The sequence below is a fragment of the Phoxinus phoxinus genome (assembly GCF_949152265.1).
Source record: "Phoxinus phoxinus genome assembly, chromosome: 15".
NCBI lineage: Eukaryota > Metazoa > Chordata > Actinopteri > Cypriniformes > Leuciscidae > Phoxinus > Phoxinus phoxinus.
The window spans coordinates 22,487,757-22,508,722 of NC_136890.1; the positions used below are offsets into that span (position 1 = coordinate 22,487,757).

A 20,966-nucleotide genomic window follows, 5' to 3' on the forward strand; every position below is an offset into this window, starting at 1 on the left:
AATGCATTCTGTGTAAACCAGGTACGTCCGTCTATAGCGCGTGTTTTCATAGAAAAATAATGAAAAGTACCGCAATGTAAATGTAAAACACGTTCTGTGTGAACGGCCCCTTACTTGGACGCATTCCGTTTAAGAAGCACCCATTTTGTGCTTGCAACCCAGTGTTTCATCCAAACGTAGGCCTAACTGGCGGCTGGTGCCACCTTGCGTTCCAGTCACCAATAACCTCAAAGAACTTACGATTTTATTTTACTGTAATATTTTTGCAAGGTCGCTTATGTACACTTATGTCCACGTATTTATTAAGGCTAGTAAGTAGCCATATAATGGCAGATTGATTGAATTTACATTATACATAATCTAGTAAACAAATATTTTTTTCCCTTAGAATGTCCCAACCACCATCATCAGCATTGTAGGAATTCACATAGTGGCACTTATATGAGGGTAAACAAAAGCCTGTTGTGGCAGAGGAGCACAAAAGCACAGGCTGAAGCATCATAAGGGATGGATACGTTTCCCATCAAGCTGGAAGATAAAACAGAGAACCACACGGGAACAGATGCAGCAGATTTATTTACTCTCCACCTTTAGACTGCATCATGTCACACATGTGCAAAATAGGGTGAAAAAGCAGCCATTTGCACATCTGAGGAAGAAGAAGGATGGAATTCTACAGTAGCCTAATTCAAATCAGCATGGTGAGGAATTTATCAGGACATGTTTTAATCAACATACAATTTGCCCTTAATCAAGCCTGCTTCAGTGACTCAGTTTTGAATTAGCCTGTTATACAGTATAAATATAATCAGAATACGATTAAGAAGCATAGGAAATTTCTTTGTCTTTCATTCCAGCAGCTTTTATGATGCTTTTTGTCTTTGCCTGCACTGTTACAGAATTACCACACCCAAAAACATGTGAGCACACACAGATGCCCTCTTCTGGTCAGGTTGGAGTCTGGTCTCTTAAAGTGAAATTTTTAATAATTTTGAATAGCCTTCATAATGTTATTTTATTCTATTTCATTTTAATCAGATATAGTACATAACATAAAAAGCTTAATGCAAAATAATAATAATGCATGCATTCATTTATAACCACTATCTATCTACAAATTAAAAACAAAACTTACAGTCTGCATAGGCTATTTGTCATATTTTTCTACTTGGACTTAGCAAGACAGTAACATTTTGTTTTTAAATTTTTTTTAAAGAAGACTAGTTTACATTTTTCAGATAGATATAGGTCTACATCAGGATCATGACTAAAACTCTGCTTTAAAATCATAAAGCTTGAGCCTCATTTTTGTTCATACTACTCTAAACATTTGTAAAACGTTTCACTGAAACTCTGTGGCTTTTATTGATACGTCTGAGGCTTCATGGGATCGACAATTGGAGAAGGGTGTCAGCCAATTCAAAGTGTAGTCCCTGGAAAACAACATATGAGACGTTGCTTTGTCACATTGTCAGCCTTTCCAAAAAAAGAGGATATTTTGTGAATTTAATCTATAGTCTTGTTTTGATAATCCTGAACGTATCATTGTGCATGTAATTTGTCTAAGGATGAGGGAAGAACTTGAGAGGACCTGTTGATTTTTTGCCCTTTCCTCTTCTGAAACTCTTCCTCATCCACTGTCCACACGGCCCCCGTCCTCCCGTCCACACGCACAAAGCATTTGTGGAGACTAAGATTGTGTCGCACAGAATTCTGAGAAAAAAAGGTTGAATCAGTTAGTGAAAGTCTGGTGGTGTTAAGTGAGATTATTCAACATGATTTTTGTCAACAGCGGCACCATGTGGACAAAAATATAATGTCCTGAAGTGCTTGAGACTAATAATCTCAGGATATCAGAGATCAACCTGCTGAAGGTTGGAGCTTATTTTGCTTTAATTTAGCCAATTCATATGGTATTAAATCAGACACACAAGTAAACCTTTCAGTCTCTCACAGTATTAAAAAATATTCTATAAAAAAATCCTTAAATTAAGTTTTTGAACTAAACAGAAACAGGACAGTTTCTATGTCCAAACTGATGGTTAGTTGGGTGCGTCAGGCATGTTTAGTACCTTCCATGTTGGAGAATTATGACGGAAATGGTAAAACATTCTTGTGAACCAATTGTAGATTTCGTTTAACGTCCGCTGTTTCTCTGGGGCTTCCAGGATTGACTGCAGGAATCAATGATAAATCCTAATTATACATGTTTATATTTTAAAATGAGCATTAAAATGTATTTTCTATATGTGTATACTGTATATATTTGTACTTACCCATCTGATTAGAAAAGCATATGTATATGGAGGTCGTATATTGGCATATTTGTAGTATTCAACACTGCTAACGAAATCTGTAATTGGCAGAAAACCAAATGACTAAAAAACAAAACATCACACAATAATTCTTGGAAATTGACCGCAAACACTCATGTGTGCATTGTGCTTTATGTGTCGCTACGTGTTTTGCTGCCGGTTAATGCAAATGAGTTAGTCATTTTCGATAACATACTTGCACAATGCACCTATAGCAAATGCAAAATCAAGGTTTTATAATGGCTGGTTTATGAGCAATAACTCCAGCTGTGGTCGTGTGAACTACTTTTGGTCCAGATCTAAGGCAGCCTTTGTGGTCTGCAGGCATGCCAACTGTGACAACAGGAAACAAGTTAAATCACAACTTCAACAGTCATAGTGGTAGACCACCAACTTTCTACTGTCTGGCCAATAACATAAATGGAAAGGAAGCAGAAGATGGGTGTGTCCTTCTCATTGTAAACAGTGTTGGATGGTAACCTTTATCCATCTGTATATTTTTCACCTTTCAGTTCCACTTGATTCGATTATTCTTGTTTAAAGAAACTCTCTATTTAGAATGTGTGTGTTTAGGGGCACAGTAAGATGTGTATTTTGGATTTAAGCAGGTTTTTACCTGGCAGCATGTGTGGTGGGGGTATGTGCCAGGGGTCCTGTTGAACCGGTGCTTCACTAGCTCTTTCTGTCCTGCCATCTGGCTCCCCCGACGGGGGCAAATTTAGTGCCAGCGGCCTCCACCGACCTGTAGCAACTCCCTGATGGAGAACACACTAGTCAGTGCTTAATATGAATGCAACCTTAAACACAGCTATAGATTGTCGTTAAAATCTTACAATGAGTCAAACTGCACTTAGATTTACTGACGTTTTATGAAATCACAAAAAGGAAATGTCATGTTGAGAATCACTATTTCTGTATGCTCTCATGAAACTTGTGGCTGCATGGCTCATAGAGTATTCGGGAGAGACTTACAGTACATGTCGAGATGCAGTCAAAGAGCTGAAGGTGGATCTGCATGGCGTGAAGTTTCTGCTTCTCCTGAATGAGCTGAAGTCATCACATATGGCACATTAGAGTGAGTGGGTTCTCAAACCACTTTTACCAAGATCTTTTCGTGTGATTCTTTTGGGTTCACACTCTGAGACTCAAAACCAATGAAACCATGATTCACTTTCAACGCCTCATTCATAATGACTGATGATAATCAATGATGCACGGAGCAAGACTTGTGTGTGTGCTGCTTGTAAGAGATTGTATCACTGATGTACCTGATTCTCCATGTGGCGTACCAGGTCTTGTTGAACCCGCCACTGAGCAATAGTTTTCTCATCTGTGGTGTGGTCTCGGTTCAGATGTCTAGACAGGTTGAGAATCAAGAAAGGAATCTTTCAGTTTGAAAATGATAAGTTTCCAACAAGGGAAGCTCGGTTACGCAATTTCAGATATGTAAATAAAATATAGACTTGCCTCAAAAAATGTGTGTATCCCTCAAAGACTTTATCACAGCCTGGCCAGCGACATTGTCCATTTATATACAGAGAGCTGGATCTCTGCATCTCTGTCTGGACAGGGCTAAGGAGGACACGTGAAGTACTTGAAGGATGTAAATATACTTATTGATGAACATTTATTACCTTCATGGTTTTTTTTTCAGTGATACTTACCTGAGATGGTGTAAGCTGGGAGATTGTTTCCTGTCAGCAACAGCTTGTATGGAAATCTGTGCGTTGTGACCGGTCTCTTTTCTTCTGCTCATGGCTGCTGGGTGACTGTCATTTGCTAAAGAATGAGGCAAAACAGTGCACACCTGTGAATACTTTAAAAAAGTATTTCAGTTATTTTGTATATTATATTGGTTTTATATGTAATATGTATATATTGTGTGTGTGTGTGTGTGTGTGTGTGTGTGTGTGTGTGTATTACTCATATGAATACATAATATGTATATAATTTTATATACATATGTGGTCAAATGATTACATACCCCTTGTATTAAATGTTAAAACTTAAATAATAACAATATTACTACTAATAATAATAATAACAACATTTAGTAGTGGTATCAACTTAATATGAAGAAATTTAGTTATTCTGTTTTGTGAACAATATGTAAACATGTTTTATGAAACTGCTTATTCAGGGTACAAAATAAAAAAAACAATATGCAATTTTTATGATCCCTCTTTTTGTAAACAACAAATATCAACATTTTGCAGATTCTACAAGGGTTGTGTAAATGTATGACCTCAACGCTACTATATAAAACATACAGCACCTCCTTCAGAGAGAGTTTGAAAACTTTTGCTTTATTACTTTTGAAACCGCTTGAGTCGAAACACTTTGAAGAGGTTACATGCAGGAGTGTATGTGTTTCAAAACATTGTTGCTTGACAGAACATGCACATATATGGAATATAATGATATCTCTGTGGATTTCACTACTTTGACTGTCAAGAAAAAAATGTAAAGTTTGAATAATTCATTGGAACACAAACCCTGAAGCAGGAGAGCCGTAGAGCGGAGTACAGACGGCCTGATCTGGCCAGCTCGAGAATTCTGAAACACCAGCTGAAGAAAATGCATCCGCTCCTCGTCACCAGTTCTCTGCACACGTACACAAACACACAGAGAATCACGCCAACACACTCTCCACAATAAAGGCCATTCTCTGAGAGCTTCATGTAGCTTTTAATCATCAGAAGCTACTGTACCTGGCATGGTGGATGTTTTAAGTATGTTGAGTTGTTGGAAGGAGCAGTATGGATGAGCTGGACTGATCCCACTGTCTGAGGGGCAGAATTCTACAGAAACGTTGCAATATATCAGAAATATATTGCAGTTCATATAGGCTACTGTAGCAAGAAATCTAAAAACACATCTGTACACGAAATGATTTGGAATCTTCTGAAAATGCAGTTTAAATGCAAACAACCAGCAAAGGGATGTCTTCATTTAAGGGATTGTTACAGAAAGTACCAGAAAATGAAGCTCACTCACAGAACGTGCAGCAGATGAAAGATCTTCCACGCACTGGTGTGAAGAACGTTCGTTCATCAGAGGGGGAGATACGTCACGCTCTTCTTTCAGTTGTGGCAGTCGTTTATTTTCTCTCCCACTCACCCTCTTGTCACTTTCTCTCTCAGACCGAGGCATTCCTGAATTCAAGAGTTTGACAAAGATTGCAAATTGGTGTACAGCATCATATACTTAAAAAAAAAAAAAAAATGTGAAAGAGAGAATGAAACAATTAGCTGAACTTTAGCTTTTTAACTATATCTTTGGTTAAGGTTAACTTGGTGTTGTATTTTTCTGTATTAGACTATCTGAGAATATAATTGCTTTAATTTACAATACATTTTGTATTGTATGTAGCTATGCATGTATTTATTTATAATGCTTTCATGGTGTAAGCGCTCTGATTTTTTTTAATCAACTATTCTTGTTACTTTAATTATTAGGGACATTTGTCTTTGACTCTTTACATTATTTTGTTTGTTTATTCTTTACTATGGAATCATCTGAATTAGATATGCATATAAGATTAGATATGAGAAGTTGTTTCATTATTTGGAAGTTGGAACCACATTTACAATGAAGATGGAACCACATTTACAAATAATTAAAACTGTTTTATATATCAGTCCACTGACCCCTTCATGAACTCAAATAATACCCGAGTTTACCTAAATTGATTCCTCAATTTACCAAATTCTGAAGAGGAATTAGTTAAAAGGTTATTTCACCCAAAAATAAAAATTCTGTCATCAATTACTCACCCTTCCAAACCCATAAGACTTTGGTTAATCTTCAAAACACAAATGAAGATATTCTTTATGAAATCTATAAAATGAAAGACCTCCATTGAAAGTCTATTCACCCAAAATCATGACGCTTCAAAACAAGTGTTTCGGGTAGCGGGTAGCTCTACAGCTTTTCAGGTAGCTCTACAGCTACAGAAATTTGAATAAAGTGAACATTGGTCAAATATGAAAAAAACATTGCATATTCTTTAGGCTACTGTATAAAATAGATAGATGGATATTTTTGTACATTTGAGAAAATGTAGCCTATTTATTCAAGAGCAGTGAGTAATTTATTTGTCCTTTGTTTGATTAACATTAAAACACAGCAGCAGGTTTATTAAACTGCTGCCCCTTTAAAGGTGCTCTAAGTGATCTCGGTTGGCGTAACCTCTTGTTGATGTTTGAATTATTATCAAACAAAACGGAGGCTAGCTAGACCCTCCCTCCTCCTCATCCATGCAATAACCCCCCAAACCCCACCCAACATCATTCTTGTCAGTTATTGGCTGGAACAGTTTGTTATGTTTCGTGCTGCAGGTCTCTGTTTATTGCTCAGTTGGCTTTTGCTGCTGTTTGTGGAGCTTGGGCTCTCTGCAGAGACCGCGTTTTTTTTTACAGTGTGTTCAGGGGACAGGCAGCTAGCGGATAGTGAGGAGATGTTTGCGGTATGTGAAAAAAAATGTTTTGGCCTAAAAAACGCGCGAGATCGCTTAGAGCACCTTTAAGACCGAACGTAAGGACCCCATTTGAATATACAGACCTACGTTCACTTGAGATATAACCGACTTTGTTTCACGAGTTCACATCTACATAAAATGAACAATAAAGGTTATGCATATTTGGCGTGCTGTCCAGGGGGAGGGCTCCGAGCTCGGAGTTCGGCCCGAAACCCAGAGTAGCCTACTCCCCCCGGTTGTGGTAAGAGTAGATGGAACTAGAAGTGAGGAGATGGGGTGGAGGAGGGATCCTGATAAACTGTCAATGAACAGAGGTAGGTCTGCTGTGTATTTATACCTTGTCATTGAGTTGATTAGGCTACTGATTGATCTCCACTTGTGCTAATTGGGTTAATTATCTGAACCTGCTCCTCCCGAACTTTGTTAATAAAACATGATTTAGTGGAATACTTGCCAACACGGTCGTTTTCACATCATTTTGCGTGAATTCGTCCGTACAAGCGCAAGACGTGAAAGACAATTCAATTTATTAGCGCTGTCTGAGGCGCGTGCCCTTTGGATGTTTGCGTTCTTTAACTTCTTGACCTGCAAACGTCCTGTAATAATGTAGGCAACCACTCATCATACATAAATAAGGTAACAGTTCATGTTTTACTTACAAATACGATTTAGTTTCAAATATCCAAATAACACGTGCTAAGTGAACGATCAGCAAAGAAGAGCATTCAACAGAAGTGCGCGCGCTCTCGCCCTTTTTCTCTCTATCTGCTCAGTTAACGTTAATAATAATAAGCTACATGCCTCGTTTTAATTTCTTTGCCATTGACATCCGACTGAATTACAAACTTTCCACTGACTTCTGTGAAAAAGGGATGCGCTCGACCAGCTCGCGCCGCTGCACGTTTCTCTTATCAGCTCGCACAAAACAGCTATAGGCATTAGCCTACTATATTTCGTTTAATATTCCACTAATAATATACATTTACTTCATAGACAGCCTGCTTTTTTATCCCCTCTGTTGTCAGTGTTTCTTTGTCTGGAGTGGACACAAACACTGAACACACGCTGCCTGGTATTGGTTGTTGGTATCGGGGCATTTTTAGAGTAGGCCTACATGAGCTCGGTAGTCGGTATCGGTGCACCTAGTTGTAAATGTGTGCAAAAATGGCAAGCCTTAAAGATTTTAAGCTATAGAGAAATGTGAAAGAAATATTATGGGAATTTCACAGAAAAACCAACAGGGACAATAATGAAAGTGCTGATATGATTACATGAAATTGCAGTGAGTTTGCAGATATGTGGATGGACTGATTTACAGTAGCCACAAGACCATAATAATTTAAGACAAATCTCTCAATCTCTAAGTCTCCATAAAAAACTAAACACGAGAGTTGCTTGAATGTGATGTGAACCCAAAAATGTGCGTGACATGTGTCTGTCAAACAAGACACAAACCTCTCCCACCACAGGAAACCACACAAACACACTTTGCATTTTGCAAAAACATGCACGAAAAGAAGCAACCCAGGAACAGGATAAGGGATATAAGACAGCAATAGAACGCGGTTGATGATGTTATTGAGCCTGAGTTGAGATCAATCTCACTATAAAACAATACATTTATATAACAATACAATAATTTGTTTTCATGCGGACCTCTGCACTTTAAACAAACATCAAATGCAAGCAAATTAAATTATAAATTAAAAAAATTTAAAATTATTTGGATTTCATCTTACGAACAACAAATATATAATGCTTGCATTATTATTCCCACAGTCAGTAGCTTTTCTAGACAATGTCTATCACCCCATATGTAACTTTGCTTTCAGGTTCACACAACTCATGGAATATTACTCACTGTCTTGCTTGATTCATTTTCCTCTTTTCACATAAGTGTAGTTTTTACCCTGCATCACATGACAAAATCTAAGTGAAACTATATAGGAATCAATATTTGTCAGCTACTTTCCTTACCATCTCTACCACATGAAACAAGTTGAAAATATATAAACTTTGTTAGTCTTGGTGAAATCAGGTTGTTATCCAAAAAAAAAAAAACATTTGAGAAAAAACGAAATGACTCACAGTGACCATAACTTTATGTCTTTTATCCTCCCACTCTCATATTTCCATTGTTTGAATGTTTGAAGGCGTATACGTGCAATAAACATAAACAGTTATAATTTAAGCAAATTACAGTATCTCAATTTTATGTGTGACATGCATTGTATAATCATTATTTGCTTGGTGAACATGATTAAAATATTATTCAGATATGCAAAACAGCCATTCAAATAAAATCCTGATATTAGTCTTATCATTTGAGAATTTTTCCTCTTGTAGGCTAACTAGGCGTGCATTTAAAAAATTTGAATTAAAATCCCAATGTAATGTGCATGCAGATAATGTGAATGCAGATTTGAGTATCCATACAAATTTTGGATACTTTGGAAATATCATAATCCAAAGTCTCATCTAATGCCAGCATGGAATACTATGTGACCAAAGTTGTGAATAAACAACAGGCACTATTAAATCATGCATATTTCATAAACACGCAAGTAAATATTCACCAGCTTTCTTTACCTTGCGCCTTTGTAGTCAGCCGTTGTCTTCCTGTGCTGTTCTGGTTAAAAGCGAGAGTGAAATGATCTTTATAGGATAAAATTGACAATCTGAAAAAAAAAAGAGAGAGATAAAATCTCACATCAAAGGAGTAAATGCAATGTTAGATTATTCAATTTCTATCAAAGGTTGTAGATCATGACATGAGGTAATGTAATTCTTCTATGAATGTCAAAGGACACATGCAGCGGAGACCATCTTACACCTCAGTCTGCAGGGGGTGAGCACAAGTTTTCCAAGATTAAAGACAATTCATATTACTCTTAAACAAATGCTTTATGTTATGGTAAAGTGTTAGCAAGGTTAAGGTTAGCAAAGAAAGGTTAGCACAATTTTAAAAGGTAAAAAGGTATTATAATATCTTGATATTAAGATACTACAACACCAAGTTTTTTTCATATTATTTAAAGTTTATGCATTTTTTTTATTTTTATGAACAACAAATTATAACAAATTAAAAAGTTTTAATACAATTTTGTGCTACTTTATAGCCTATGACATATTTTGGTAATAAAAAGTCAAATTTCTGCTATGTCATATTATAATGGAAATACAGTACCTGTTCACACATTGCAAGAAAAAACCCCAATTGATTATACTATAAGATATATATGCTTTATATATATACTATATAAATAGTACATATTAAATATATTTATAAAGTACATATAAAGTATATATATATATAGGCTACAGTACATATAAAGTGTACTGTATTTTGAATAGTGTATGTATGTATATATATGTGAATATATATATATAATACAAATTTATATATATAAAAAAAACATATATATATATATATTTATATATATATATACATACATATACATATACAGTGTATGTATGTCATATTACATATTATAATATGACATAGCAGAAATTAGACGTTTTATTGGCAAAATATGCGCCATTGGCTTAAGAACAGCACAACATTTTTATTAAATCTTTTTTTAATTTGTTATAATTTGTTATTATGTTATATGTATGTATATATATATATATATATATATATATATATATATATGAATAATAAATGATAACAAATTAAAAAAAGATTTAATAAAAATGTTGTGCTGTTCTTAAGCCAATGGCGCATATTTTGCCAATAAAACGTCTAATTTCTGCTATGTCATATTATAATATGTAATATGACATACATACACTGTATATGTATGTATATATATATAAATATATATATATATGTTTTTATATATATATATATAAATTTGTATTATATATATATATATATATATATATTCACTGGTCTAGACAGAGATGAGTAAATGTAAAGGAAAAAAAGAGGTTTCCAAAACACAAATTGTATCTTGCAACACATCCGTTAAATTGTAGGAAAATTAATCTCATTTACGCTTTAGCACATTGTTTAGTTTTCACGGAATAGTTTCCACAGAGCTGAAGAGCATTTTAAGACTCACCTGAAGTTGCCACCTTCCCACATAGAATGTGTCATTGCCAGTAGTCAGTATCCAGCACTTATTTATACTCAGAAAATACTTAGTGTCATCACAAAGGAAACAGGCACTTTACACAAACAACACAGTGAGGGTATTCATAAACAGCTCTTGAGTTTTACACAAACTCTCCAGTGAAAAGGTGTTTATTTGGCGTCACACGGTGAACATGCCAAAAGCATAATTAATAAAGAAATAACCATACCACATAATTTCATCTCTGACTTTTAAGTTTCCTGGGAGTATCTTTTGTGGATCATTTTGAATTATACATTAATATGATTTGTTGTTTGAGGGAGGTAAAATGTTTTCCTGGGGCTGAATATCATTATTAATCTGTGTCATAACAGCAATAACATCAACATTGATGATTTTAATAATACAAAAAAGTCTCATGATCGTTTTGATTTTGAATCTTTTCCCCTCAGGTTTTCTTTTCAGTACTGACCAATGTAACCAGAATATAAATAACAATTGCTCCATTAAATAATTACATAAATGCATACATAAATATTTAGCTCTGCATATATGGCAGTCAATGCATGATTCCTAAAAAATGATGCATGTCATTGTATGAATATCACATGTAATATTTGCTGCATCTTTACTATAAATCAGAGAAAAGTGTGAAGGATAAATCATTATATATCATATGAGAAAGTATGAGTTAACAATTCATACTGCTGTGCCATACATCAAATGAAAGTTGCTTTATTGTCATTTCTCTCCAACAGTATGTGGTTTATTTAGAAGAAGCGACACAGACAACAAATGTAGACATTCAACTATATTATGATATATATATATATATATATATATATATATATATATATATATTGAAAAATGAAAAAATAAAGAATGAAATTTTTTTTTTGGCCAAAATCAATTTGGTCCAGTGTTGTTTGAACGCCAACATTTTTCAAAATATTTTCTTTTGTGTTCTGGAAAGGAAGGAAAGTTACACAGGTTTAGAACAGCATGAGCATGAGTAAATAATGAGAGAATTTTCCCTTTAATATCTTTGCTGTTTGTATTTGTAGATTGACACGACATATGATCATTATTTTACATTGTAATATATCACAGTATAACATATCCTAAGTCAGATCTGTTGCACTTTCTCACTAAATGAATCAAGCTGAAAAGAAAATCCTTGAGGATGATCAACTAAAAAAAGTGCAGTGATTCACTTGGCAGCTTTCATAACCTTTCAAATCTTTAAGCTGCGAGGGACAGAACTGATCACAGCTTTCCTGTAGCTCAAACAGTAGAGCGTCATGGATTCGATTCCCAGGGATAATAAGAACTGATAAGAATGTACATGTACCTTGAAATGCAATGTAAGTCGCTTTGGATAAAAGTGTCTGCCAAATGCGCAAATGTAAATGACTTTGATTTCAGCAGTATGTCGGCTATTTCTGAAGTATGACATTTTCCTGGCATAAATCTGTATGTTTCTGGATATCTGCCTCTGCAGATGTTTATCTTTTTTACACAAATGGGATTTAAATCTGTTTTAAGTAGTATGACTCAGTATTTCTTATTGTAGGTGTTTTCTGATTCAGCGTATTCGGATCCGTTTGTAGGCGTAAAAAATACAGATTTTACATTGTAGTCATTGAAGCGACGTGACCTCAATATTCATGTGAGAATTATCACATATGTGCCAACTAGTGTCTGACCAAAGTGCAAAGGCTGTTATTGAAATGTGAAACTGGATGAGATTTTGAAAACTGGGTCTTTCACATTGTACATTATACATGTGAACTTGACCTTAAAATTCTAACAACTGCTTTTACGGGAAATTTTTTTTGAGGCAAATATTTAAATCTTTTGCTTTTTCATGTGATCATTTAAATATTAGTAGGCTATTTTAATTATAATAAGTGCACACTGCATTAAAGCTGAATCAGTGCATCCATTTAAAATTAACTAAACTTAAAGTAGGGCTTAATTTTAAGCAAACAACTAAAACTGCTGCTGCAATCACACAAAATTTCAATTTACATAAATGGGACTGTCCTCACTCGAGAAAACGACAAGTTTGTTTTGATGAGAATTCTTATTTTTGTGGTTGGCAAATGTCACACATGTCATATTCTGATTTCTGATAAGCTTCTGATTTCCTTTGAAAGCCCGTCAGTGATCGTTGACAGTCACACGATTATTTGCCATCAAATTTGCACAGATAAACACTTTCACTGGAACGAGTGACGAAGCTCTTTCTAATTAAAAGAAGCTCTTATCGCAAATAAATCTATTTAGAATGAACAAACAAATTCCATGCTCCACTTACATGCAATATTGATCTAAATCAGTAAATAAAGACTATTCTTTTTTTTAAAACTGTTATTTGGGCTGCATGCATTAAACAGCTGCACTGCATTATGGGTGAGGGATGGATGCTGATGCAGCTGAAGCGGATGTTAATTCATTATAAGCCTTATTTTTGAGTCATAGTCTACCTAAACAAAACGGTTTTAAAAGAGTTTTTCCTCTGAACTTACCTTTGAGGTACCACTCAGGGTGAAGAATTTGTTTGAGTAAAAAAATAGCTATCAAGCGACAGACAGAGAGAGATCAGGCATTGTGCCAGTATACTTTTTGATTTATTTATTTATCAAAAACAGGTAATTATCTTCAGAATTATCTCACAATTCTATTAGAAAATGATGAACACTGCAATTAAACGAGTATTTTTTTTTTTATAGAAAATGATATGAATATATAAATATGCATGTATAAATTGTAGCCTATGTAATATTTAAAATAATATTTTCTAATATTTTTTTTAATAAAACACAAAAAACAAATATTTAATAATAACTTAATAAAGTTCAAATAACTAATAATGTAAAAATAACTAATAGTCATTTAAATAATAACTCATTATTATAATAAGTAATAATTACTTATTATAATAAGAAATTATATTTTATTTAATTACTTAAATTGAGCCATTAGTGATGTCACCATGCATCACATCACAACAAATATATATATATATTTTAAATCACACCACATCACAGTGTCTTTACGGTAATTGAGAACACAATGGACTGGTTTCATTGACAGGATTAGGCCTTAGTTCAATTAGGGCAGAAATAATAATACATAATAAATGCTTTAGAACAATACATTACTGGTGTTCATCTTGAGACAAAACAATGGCACTGACATATTTTTAGATATGCCAGTGCAAGTTGCTTTCAGTTAAAACAGCTCAACCATGCATTTAAGTCTAGTACTATAGGCTAAAGCCTTGTCTGTGAAACTGGGCCTATATGGCCAGTCTTTCTATAGCTTGAAACAAACTGGACTAAGTACTGTAGCGATCTATAACTCTTTCCGCTAGAGGGCGCTACTGAAACCAGAGAGCTTTTCCCATTTGAGGCTAGTGTTACGACAGACCTTGCTTATTACGAAAATGATATACAATGATCTTAATAATCATAATGAAAGATGATGGTGGTGACATACCAGAGTAGCCTATAGGCTACAACAAATTGAATGGGCCATTTAAACTTACTCAGTGAGGTAACAATTAGAAACTTTTTACCAGTGACCATGCTGCATTGCATTAATGTAGCGGATGTAGCAGCAACTTACCAGTATAAGCATCATCACACAAGATCCGTTTAGCAAATAGAAAGGGGACATTGATCTATTTATATGGTAAATCCACCATTTTGTGCTGCCTATAAATTAAACAACTTTAAAAAATGTCAGTTTTGTACTTTTATTCCTTTCAGGTGAGTGATTGTGTGTCCTCAGGTCGGTTTTCCTTTTGTCGGGTAAGGCCATCTGTTCCTGCAGCTTCCAGCGGTTCAGGCAGCTGTTTGGCCAGGCATGAGGGCACGCAGCGGATCGCTGTGTCATGCAGAGACAAAACACCTTTTTACCAGGAAGTTACAGGTAGATTAAACGCTCACACACCAAGGGCCTACTGAGCGAGCTGGCTTACAACATTTCTCTCTTCAATACAAAATGTGCCAAAGACCAAAAATCCATTGCGGAGAACTGGGCCTTCTGGTAATTTCCACATTGTAACATTAGACCCTATTTTTACTGACTACAGTGTAGCCTAATGATATAGCCACCTTTTTACTGTTTTTTTTTCTCATATTTGTTTAGGGTAGGCCCTACCTGTTTTTAAATGTTTAAGGATGAATGATTGAGAATGTTAGCTATATCAATAAGTAGCTAGCCTATATATTTGTAGGCTATTGTATTGGTTTTTTTTTTTTTTGGGTAAAATAACAATTAAGCCTACTTCTATATATTTTTGAAAACACTCAACTTTTTTTCTTTCTTTTTTTTTGAGTGCATGAGATTTAGCCTACTCATTGTTAACCATCCCTCATCATCATTAATTCAAAACAGGAAAACAAATATCAAATCAAAATTATATGCCGTATATTGAAAAAAAAAACTATAATTTTGTATTTAAAAAAAACACTGGCCGTTTAAAAGTTGTGGTTGTCTAGCCAATGATTTCAGTGCACCACAGTGAGGATAACAAGGTAAGTGAGGCTGCCGAAAAATCCCGAGGCGTTTCCGAAGGGATCCGATCCAGAGAAAACTGAGGTAGAGCGCAGAGACGAGAGCCACTGTTTCCTTCGCAGAAGAACCCATTTAATTTCCTTCATTTTTCGTTAACATTCTTAATTCAGCGATGGCACCGGGATACTGACATTAATGGCGAATTCCCGAGCAAAGACTCGGTTCTGACTGCTATGTGTGATCCATCTTTTTTGCGCCTTGCATCACAGACCGTACCAGGCTTATGCATTTTAAATATATAGGGCGCTTACATGTACTGTGTACATGTCTCCACATAGAATGACAACACTATGTGAGAGGACAACGCTGATGCTAATGGATGTACTGAAGGATGATGCTTGATAAAGCGGATTTATTCCCGTCGAAGATAAGATGTGAATCGGTGTGGCGTGGGAGAAAATGTCTTTGGCTCCAGCAAGAAAATGAAGATGGGAAGAAGCGTCTTGTCTTGTAGCCCAGTACCGAGAGCCAGTCGTTATTTACACATCTAAATCTGCGTACAAGATAATGATACTGACGCTGTGTCTCTCAGGATTAATCGAAACCACAAAAACACTGCAGAAATAGAGTAATTGTGAACTCTGCTTGATTTAGTCACCGTGTGATGGGAATATACTGCTAAGGCTTGGCCTAGCTTTATGGAAAACCCGAAGACATGACATGCACACGAAAAAAGAGGAAACGATATTTTTTGTTTTTTAAAACCTGTATGTATGTAATATTCCAGCTTCTGGCATAATATTATTTAACCCGTTCAGCAAAAGACTTTTCAGTGAAACAGGTCTTGTTTCTGTTTTTCAGACGTGACCATTCCGTGTATTAATTAATTAATTAATTATATATATTTTTCATTCTCTGTTCATAAAGGACGTCGAGGTTCATCTTGGATTACAATTTGGATTCATGAGCGATTTATTGAACGCGTTGTGTCGAGTCGAAAAAACGTATTTGCACCTTTTTGTGCGTTTCAATTTTTTATTTATTTTGATTTTTTTAATATTTGCAACAAGCTCCCGTTAAGGCCTACTATCGAGACAAGATCCATTGTCTGGAGGAAGACCAAGAATTACAAGTAAGACATCCATCACTTTATGACTCTCCTATTTGATGTTTTATAATTAACTTGGGGGATAGCCTACAATTGCTCGAGCATTTAAAATAAAAAATATATTTTTTAAAGTCAATAATAAAAAATAAACATCCATGACTCTCGGCATGACGCATAATATGTATACTGAAGTGAAATGCAGGCCTGTTTTATTCATTTGTTATTTCATTGTCCCTCATGCAGACGCGCAGACGCGCGCGCGGAATAAGACACACACAGAGAGGGAGAGACGCCGTAGTTCTTCATGATATCTAATGATAACCATGCAGGTCACAGTGCTCAAAGAAGATGTGAATCGCACCCAAGAGAGTTAGATAACGAAATAGCAGTGTAACACTGTCTGGGACTGTCGTAGGCTATGCGCCCTGACAGAGTCCATACGGGTCATTTGCACTTTTGCGTATTGGTTGTGCGAGTCACGTCATTAGTTCAAAGCAATACATTATTTTCATGTTTTTTCAGGTGTTTTACTGAAACCAATTGACAACGCACGCGCTGTAAAACAGGCTCTAGTTCAGAAAACGATTTATGTTGGCTATATCAGTATGGCGCATCACCAAGCGCACCGATAGCCTGTCGCAAATGAAGATGATGGAGATACGGAGAAAACACTTTCTAAAAGCTAGCCACGAACGACGGGATCACGTTGTTCTTTTTTATCGTATCAAACGATAGGTGTGGGAGACTCGAAATGATTCAGGCTCGTTTGGTTGGTGAATTCCGCGTCGCCTCCTCCCACCGAGACCACGGTAGCGATATTCACTGCTGTTGCTATCCAGCCTTCTACCTCCAACCAACTCCCTTTACACCTGACTCCTCCCAACGACATCGAAGGCCTTCTCACTATTAATGCGAGATAAGAGCACACTTAATCTCTGGAGGGAAATATTAAAGAGTCCGAATAATTAATATAACATAATGATAACTCAAGGGATGACAACTGTAATGGGTAGCTTTACGGAGTCCTCGCTTACGCAAAACATGTGTGTGTGTGTGTGTGTGTGTGTGTGTGTGTGTGTGTGTGTGTGTGTGTTTTGATATAGGCCTACATTTCGTAAATTAGCCTAACAAATGTTGTCTCAATTTTATTTGTGTATACATTTTGTATTATTTATTTTTGTCCACATTGAGGGGTATTCACTGGGAACCTTTATAGCTCTACCATCTTCATGGACTTTTTACCCCACATTATTAAACTATTTGATAGTTACGAAAAAAGTACTTTGTCTGAAAATGTAGCCTATGTGATAGCAACATTTTAAAAATCCAACCTTTTGGCAGTGCACCTTTTTGGCTAGAATAATTTTGCAGTGCATATTGATAAACGTGTTTATACTGCCTTGCTGTATAGTGAGGAAAAAGTACAGTGCTACATCATAAGGGATATTTAAATCCATTTGATTATAGGCCAACAGACCAGTTTGTCTTCAAGATATATAGCCTATGTTAAATACTGAATATCTGAGAGACTGTGTTTATCAAAGGGCTTCAAAGTAGTCAGTGGAGGAGGGTAAATTCTGTTTCATTTGAACAAATGAAACTTCGCCACTGATCTTTTTGGAATGTGTGCATGCCCACGAGTCTGAGAAAATTGTGAGAGAACACTTTCACTTATGTAGGTGACATGAATGACAGTACCAGCTCTGACACATCCAAAAAGCCACATATTTTTTAGCTCTTTATGTCATATTGGCATTTGCATTTACATTGGCATTTACTGTGGGAACTATTTGCACGTAAATCGATACAATCTGCATATTGAAAGTTTCATCTTTGGACCATAAAAATGTTTATACTCCCCTAATACCAGGTCACTGAACTACTTTTTTGTTTGTGTTTTTCAAGATACAGTTTTTACATTAAGCAGTGGGAAAACATTTGTTCAGGTCATAAATATAATTTTTCATTTTCTTTTCTTTTTTTTGCATAAAGGTAAAGTTCAATGATACGCATAGTACGTTATATCACTTCATATTTATAAAATTGTCATGTTTCTATCTAGAGGTTTCTACAATTGGAAACATCTGAACAATAGCCTACTTAAGGCTACATTTCTGAAATGTAATCAGTGAAAGTGCTGATTTAAACCTTTAAATGATATAAAGCTGTACATTGTGTACAACAGGTTGTCACAGTAAGGCTGTAACATTTTATCTTCTCTATGGCAGAAACGTTCACTTTAATCTCCATTCCTGCTGATTATTTCTCATGAGTGACACTTTTTTTCCTACCCAGCTCACCTCAATGCATACAATTCTGAGTTGCATTGAGGCTTACAAAGACACATACACCGCACAAGGCAGAAGGACCCTGTAGCCTAGCAACAAGCAGCTGTAATTGCTGTGACACAAGTGAATTAGTGTTTCTGCTCTAAAACAATGGGTCGGCGCAGTTCTATCTCCTGTTGGACTAAGGTACTCAGTGACTTTTTCCATCAGTTGGCGTCTACTTGTAGCTTTCTCGGTACCAGAGAATGTTAGCCAGTGAGGGCTGGCACAAATGGCGCTTTAAGTGCTGCAAATATCACCTCAGCAGGTGAAGGTATACGCCTGGATTCATGGATCAGTGCTCTTTCACATTGAGAGTCAGATAATGCTAGCTGGCTGTTCTACACCACAGCAGGGTACGTCTGTTTGGAAAGTATACATGCTCTCGTCTAAATTCCGCCAACCATGGGCAGAGACTGCCTTTTCGGTATGTGGGTGTAAATGAGAAAGCCTGAGTTAAGTGGAACTTCCAGAAACATTTGGTGAAAAGTGGCCAAAATTAATCATGCCATTATACTAAGTTCGAGCATTTTTTTTTTTTTAGAGCAATATCGCTATATATTCTAAAGCTTTGTTTTGAAGCTTTGCTATGGCTTTTAATGTAGATTTAAAATATTTTCCATCCGTTATCTCTTTCATTCCCCCTTCCCCCACACCCACACCCCTTGCCCCCGCATTCCGGTCCACATGCCTATACTCAACACATAAAAAGTGATGTGCTGTAGCCTAGCAACAATGAGGTAATTACCATGAAAGACTAGTTGCTGGCATGCCATGTAGCGTGTGGTGGAAACAGCTGATCTGTTCGGCACTAAGGGAGAAGCAGAAGATGTTCCTCAGCATGTTACAGCAGATGCTTAGAGGAGCCCTGCTTATCTCATTCAGCAAATTATTGATTGATCTGTGTTTGCTGATGGTGAACACAAATAAAATACCTTTTGTGGTGTCAGGTGCTCTTTTTTTCAATTGTTTATAGTAGTTTATATTTGATCTATGCACTAAAATATATAGGTTTTAAGATTTTTCTCATTTACTTTATTTAATATCATTAAGATTTAACATTATTGAAAATAAATGTTTCATGCACAATGCTGTTACGAATGAATCCACATTCATTCTGAATTTTTAAAAGGAAATTTCAAAAGACTAAAAAGAAAAATTGGAGAGAATCAATAAATTATGAACAATTTACCATTGCCATTGTGTGAATATGTAATCATGTAAATCATAAAAAAGTAACTAATCTGATTTTAAAATGTATTATAAGCTAATTAAAAAGTATACAATCTTTGGATTCTGATTATGTAATCCAGATTAAATGTGATCAGAACTACCCAGCACTGTCTATATGACGTTAACATGCACAGTTAGAATAAAGATGCAGCAGATTTTGCAATTCATTTTCGTTCTGTCCAAGTTAAACTGAATGAAAGCATTTGAACTCTTTGGGAGTATGCACAGATTGCACACAGAGGCCAAAGAAGACGAGCCAAGCAATTGCCTTTTATTTTTTTTATTTTTTTTTATGTAAACATGCTACAGAGAAGTCTTTAGACAGGTGCTCCGCTACTTGCATCTTTTTCAGCATCTCGTACATGTGCATATTTTTAAGATGCCGTGCCAAGTTAAAAGACATTCAACTTTTCAAAACATGTCTCCAGACCGCTTTATTGTGAAAAAACCTCATTATTATTTTTTGTCTGAGTGGAATCCATATCTTTAAAGTGCATGTAATAAAAAAATTAAACAAAAGGGGGAGCATCTTGCAGAAACATTTTCTACCTGTCAATCATTTTGGATGCATAACTGGTCAAAAATTGGGTGATTGGGGGCTTTGGAGGCAGACAAGGAGATGAAATGATGTGGAGAGGAGCAGGCAAAGGGATGGTGAAAACAGGCAGATGAGACCATGGAGTAGATGGAGGCAGCAACCATGGAAGAGATAAAGGGAGGAGTGGCCAGATGGTGCTGACCCAGATCACGACCGGGACGATAGCCCAAGGTGGAATTGATGGAGAGAGGAGCCGTGGCGGAATCCTGGCTGATGACACCAGGGGGACGTCCGACAGTGATGGAGCCATAGGGAATGGAGCCCAGACGGAGAGCAGAGGGAGCGAAGGGACGAAGGAA

At 35.9% G+C, this 20,966-nt stretch overlaps 1 protein-coding gene across 2 annotated transcripts; it reads right to left on the reverse strand.

The window, feature by feature from the left end:
- Nucleotides 1–557: 557 nt before the first annotated feature.
- foxp3b (forkhead box P3b) lies at nt 558–10,892 on the reverse strand. 2 transcript variants are annotated; one of them, XM_079638126.1, is made up of 14 exons: nt 10,863–10,892; nt 9,385–9,473; nt 5,313–5,470; nt 5,027–5,116; nt 4,811–4,919; nt 3,980–4,094; nt 3,783–3,887; nt 3,584–3,671; nt 3,288–3,362; nt 2,932–3,070; nt 2,277–2,353; nt 2,073–2,174; nt 1,592–1,713; nt 558–1,433 (listed from the first exon to the last, which is right to left on the reverse strand). In XM_079638126.1, the coding sequence occupies exons 1-14, from the start codon at nt 10,883–10,885 to the stop codon at nt 1,343–1,345; spliced, it is 1,383 nt and encodes a 460-aa protein (XP_079494252.1). In that variant the 5' UTR covers nt 10,886–10,892; the 3' UTR covers nt 558–1,342. The 2 variants fall into 2 exon arrangements, with proteins under 2 accessions (XP_079494252.1, XP_079494253.1); XM_079638127.1 differs by lacking the exon at nt 10,863–10,892 and having other exon boundaries at nt 3,783–3,908; nt 9,385–9,526.
- Between the last annotated feature and the right edge of the window lie 10,074 nt (nt 10,893–20,966).

Excerpts from the sequence above, each read along its gene's own strand:
- foxp3b (XM_079638126.1), bottom strand. The coding sequence starts at position 10,885 with ATGTGGGAAGGTGGCAACTTCAG. Across the intron at positions 3,071-3,287 it reads ACTGCATCTCGACATGTACT|GGAGTTGCTACAGGTCGGTG; the intron begins GTAAGTCTCTCC and ends GTTCTCCATCAG. Across the intron at positions 2,354-2,931 it reads CCCACCACACATGCTGCCAG|ATTTCGTTAGCAGTGTTGAA; the intron begins GTAAAAACCTGC and ends TGCCAATTACAG.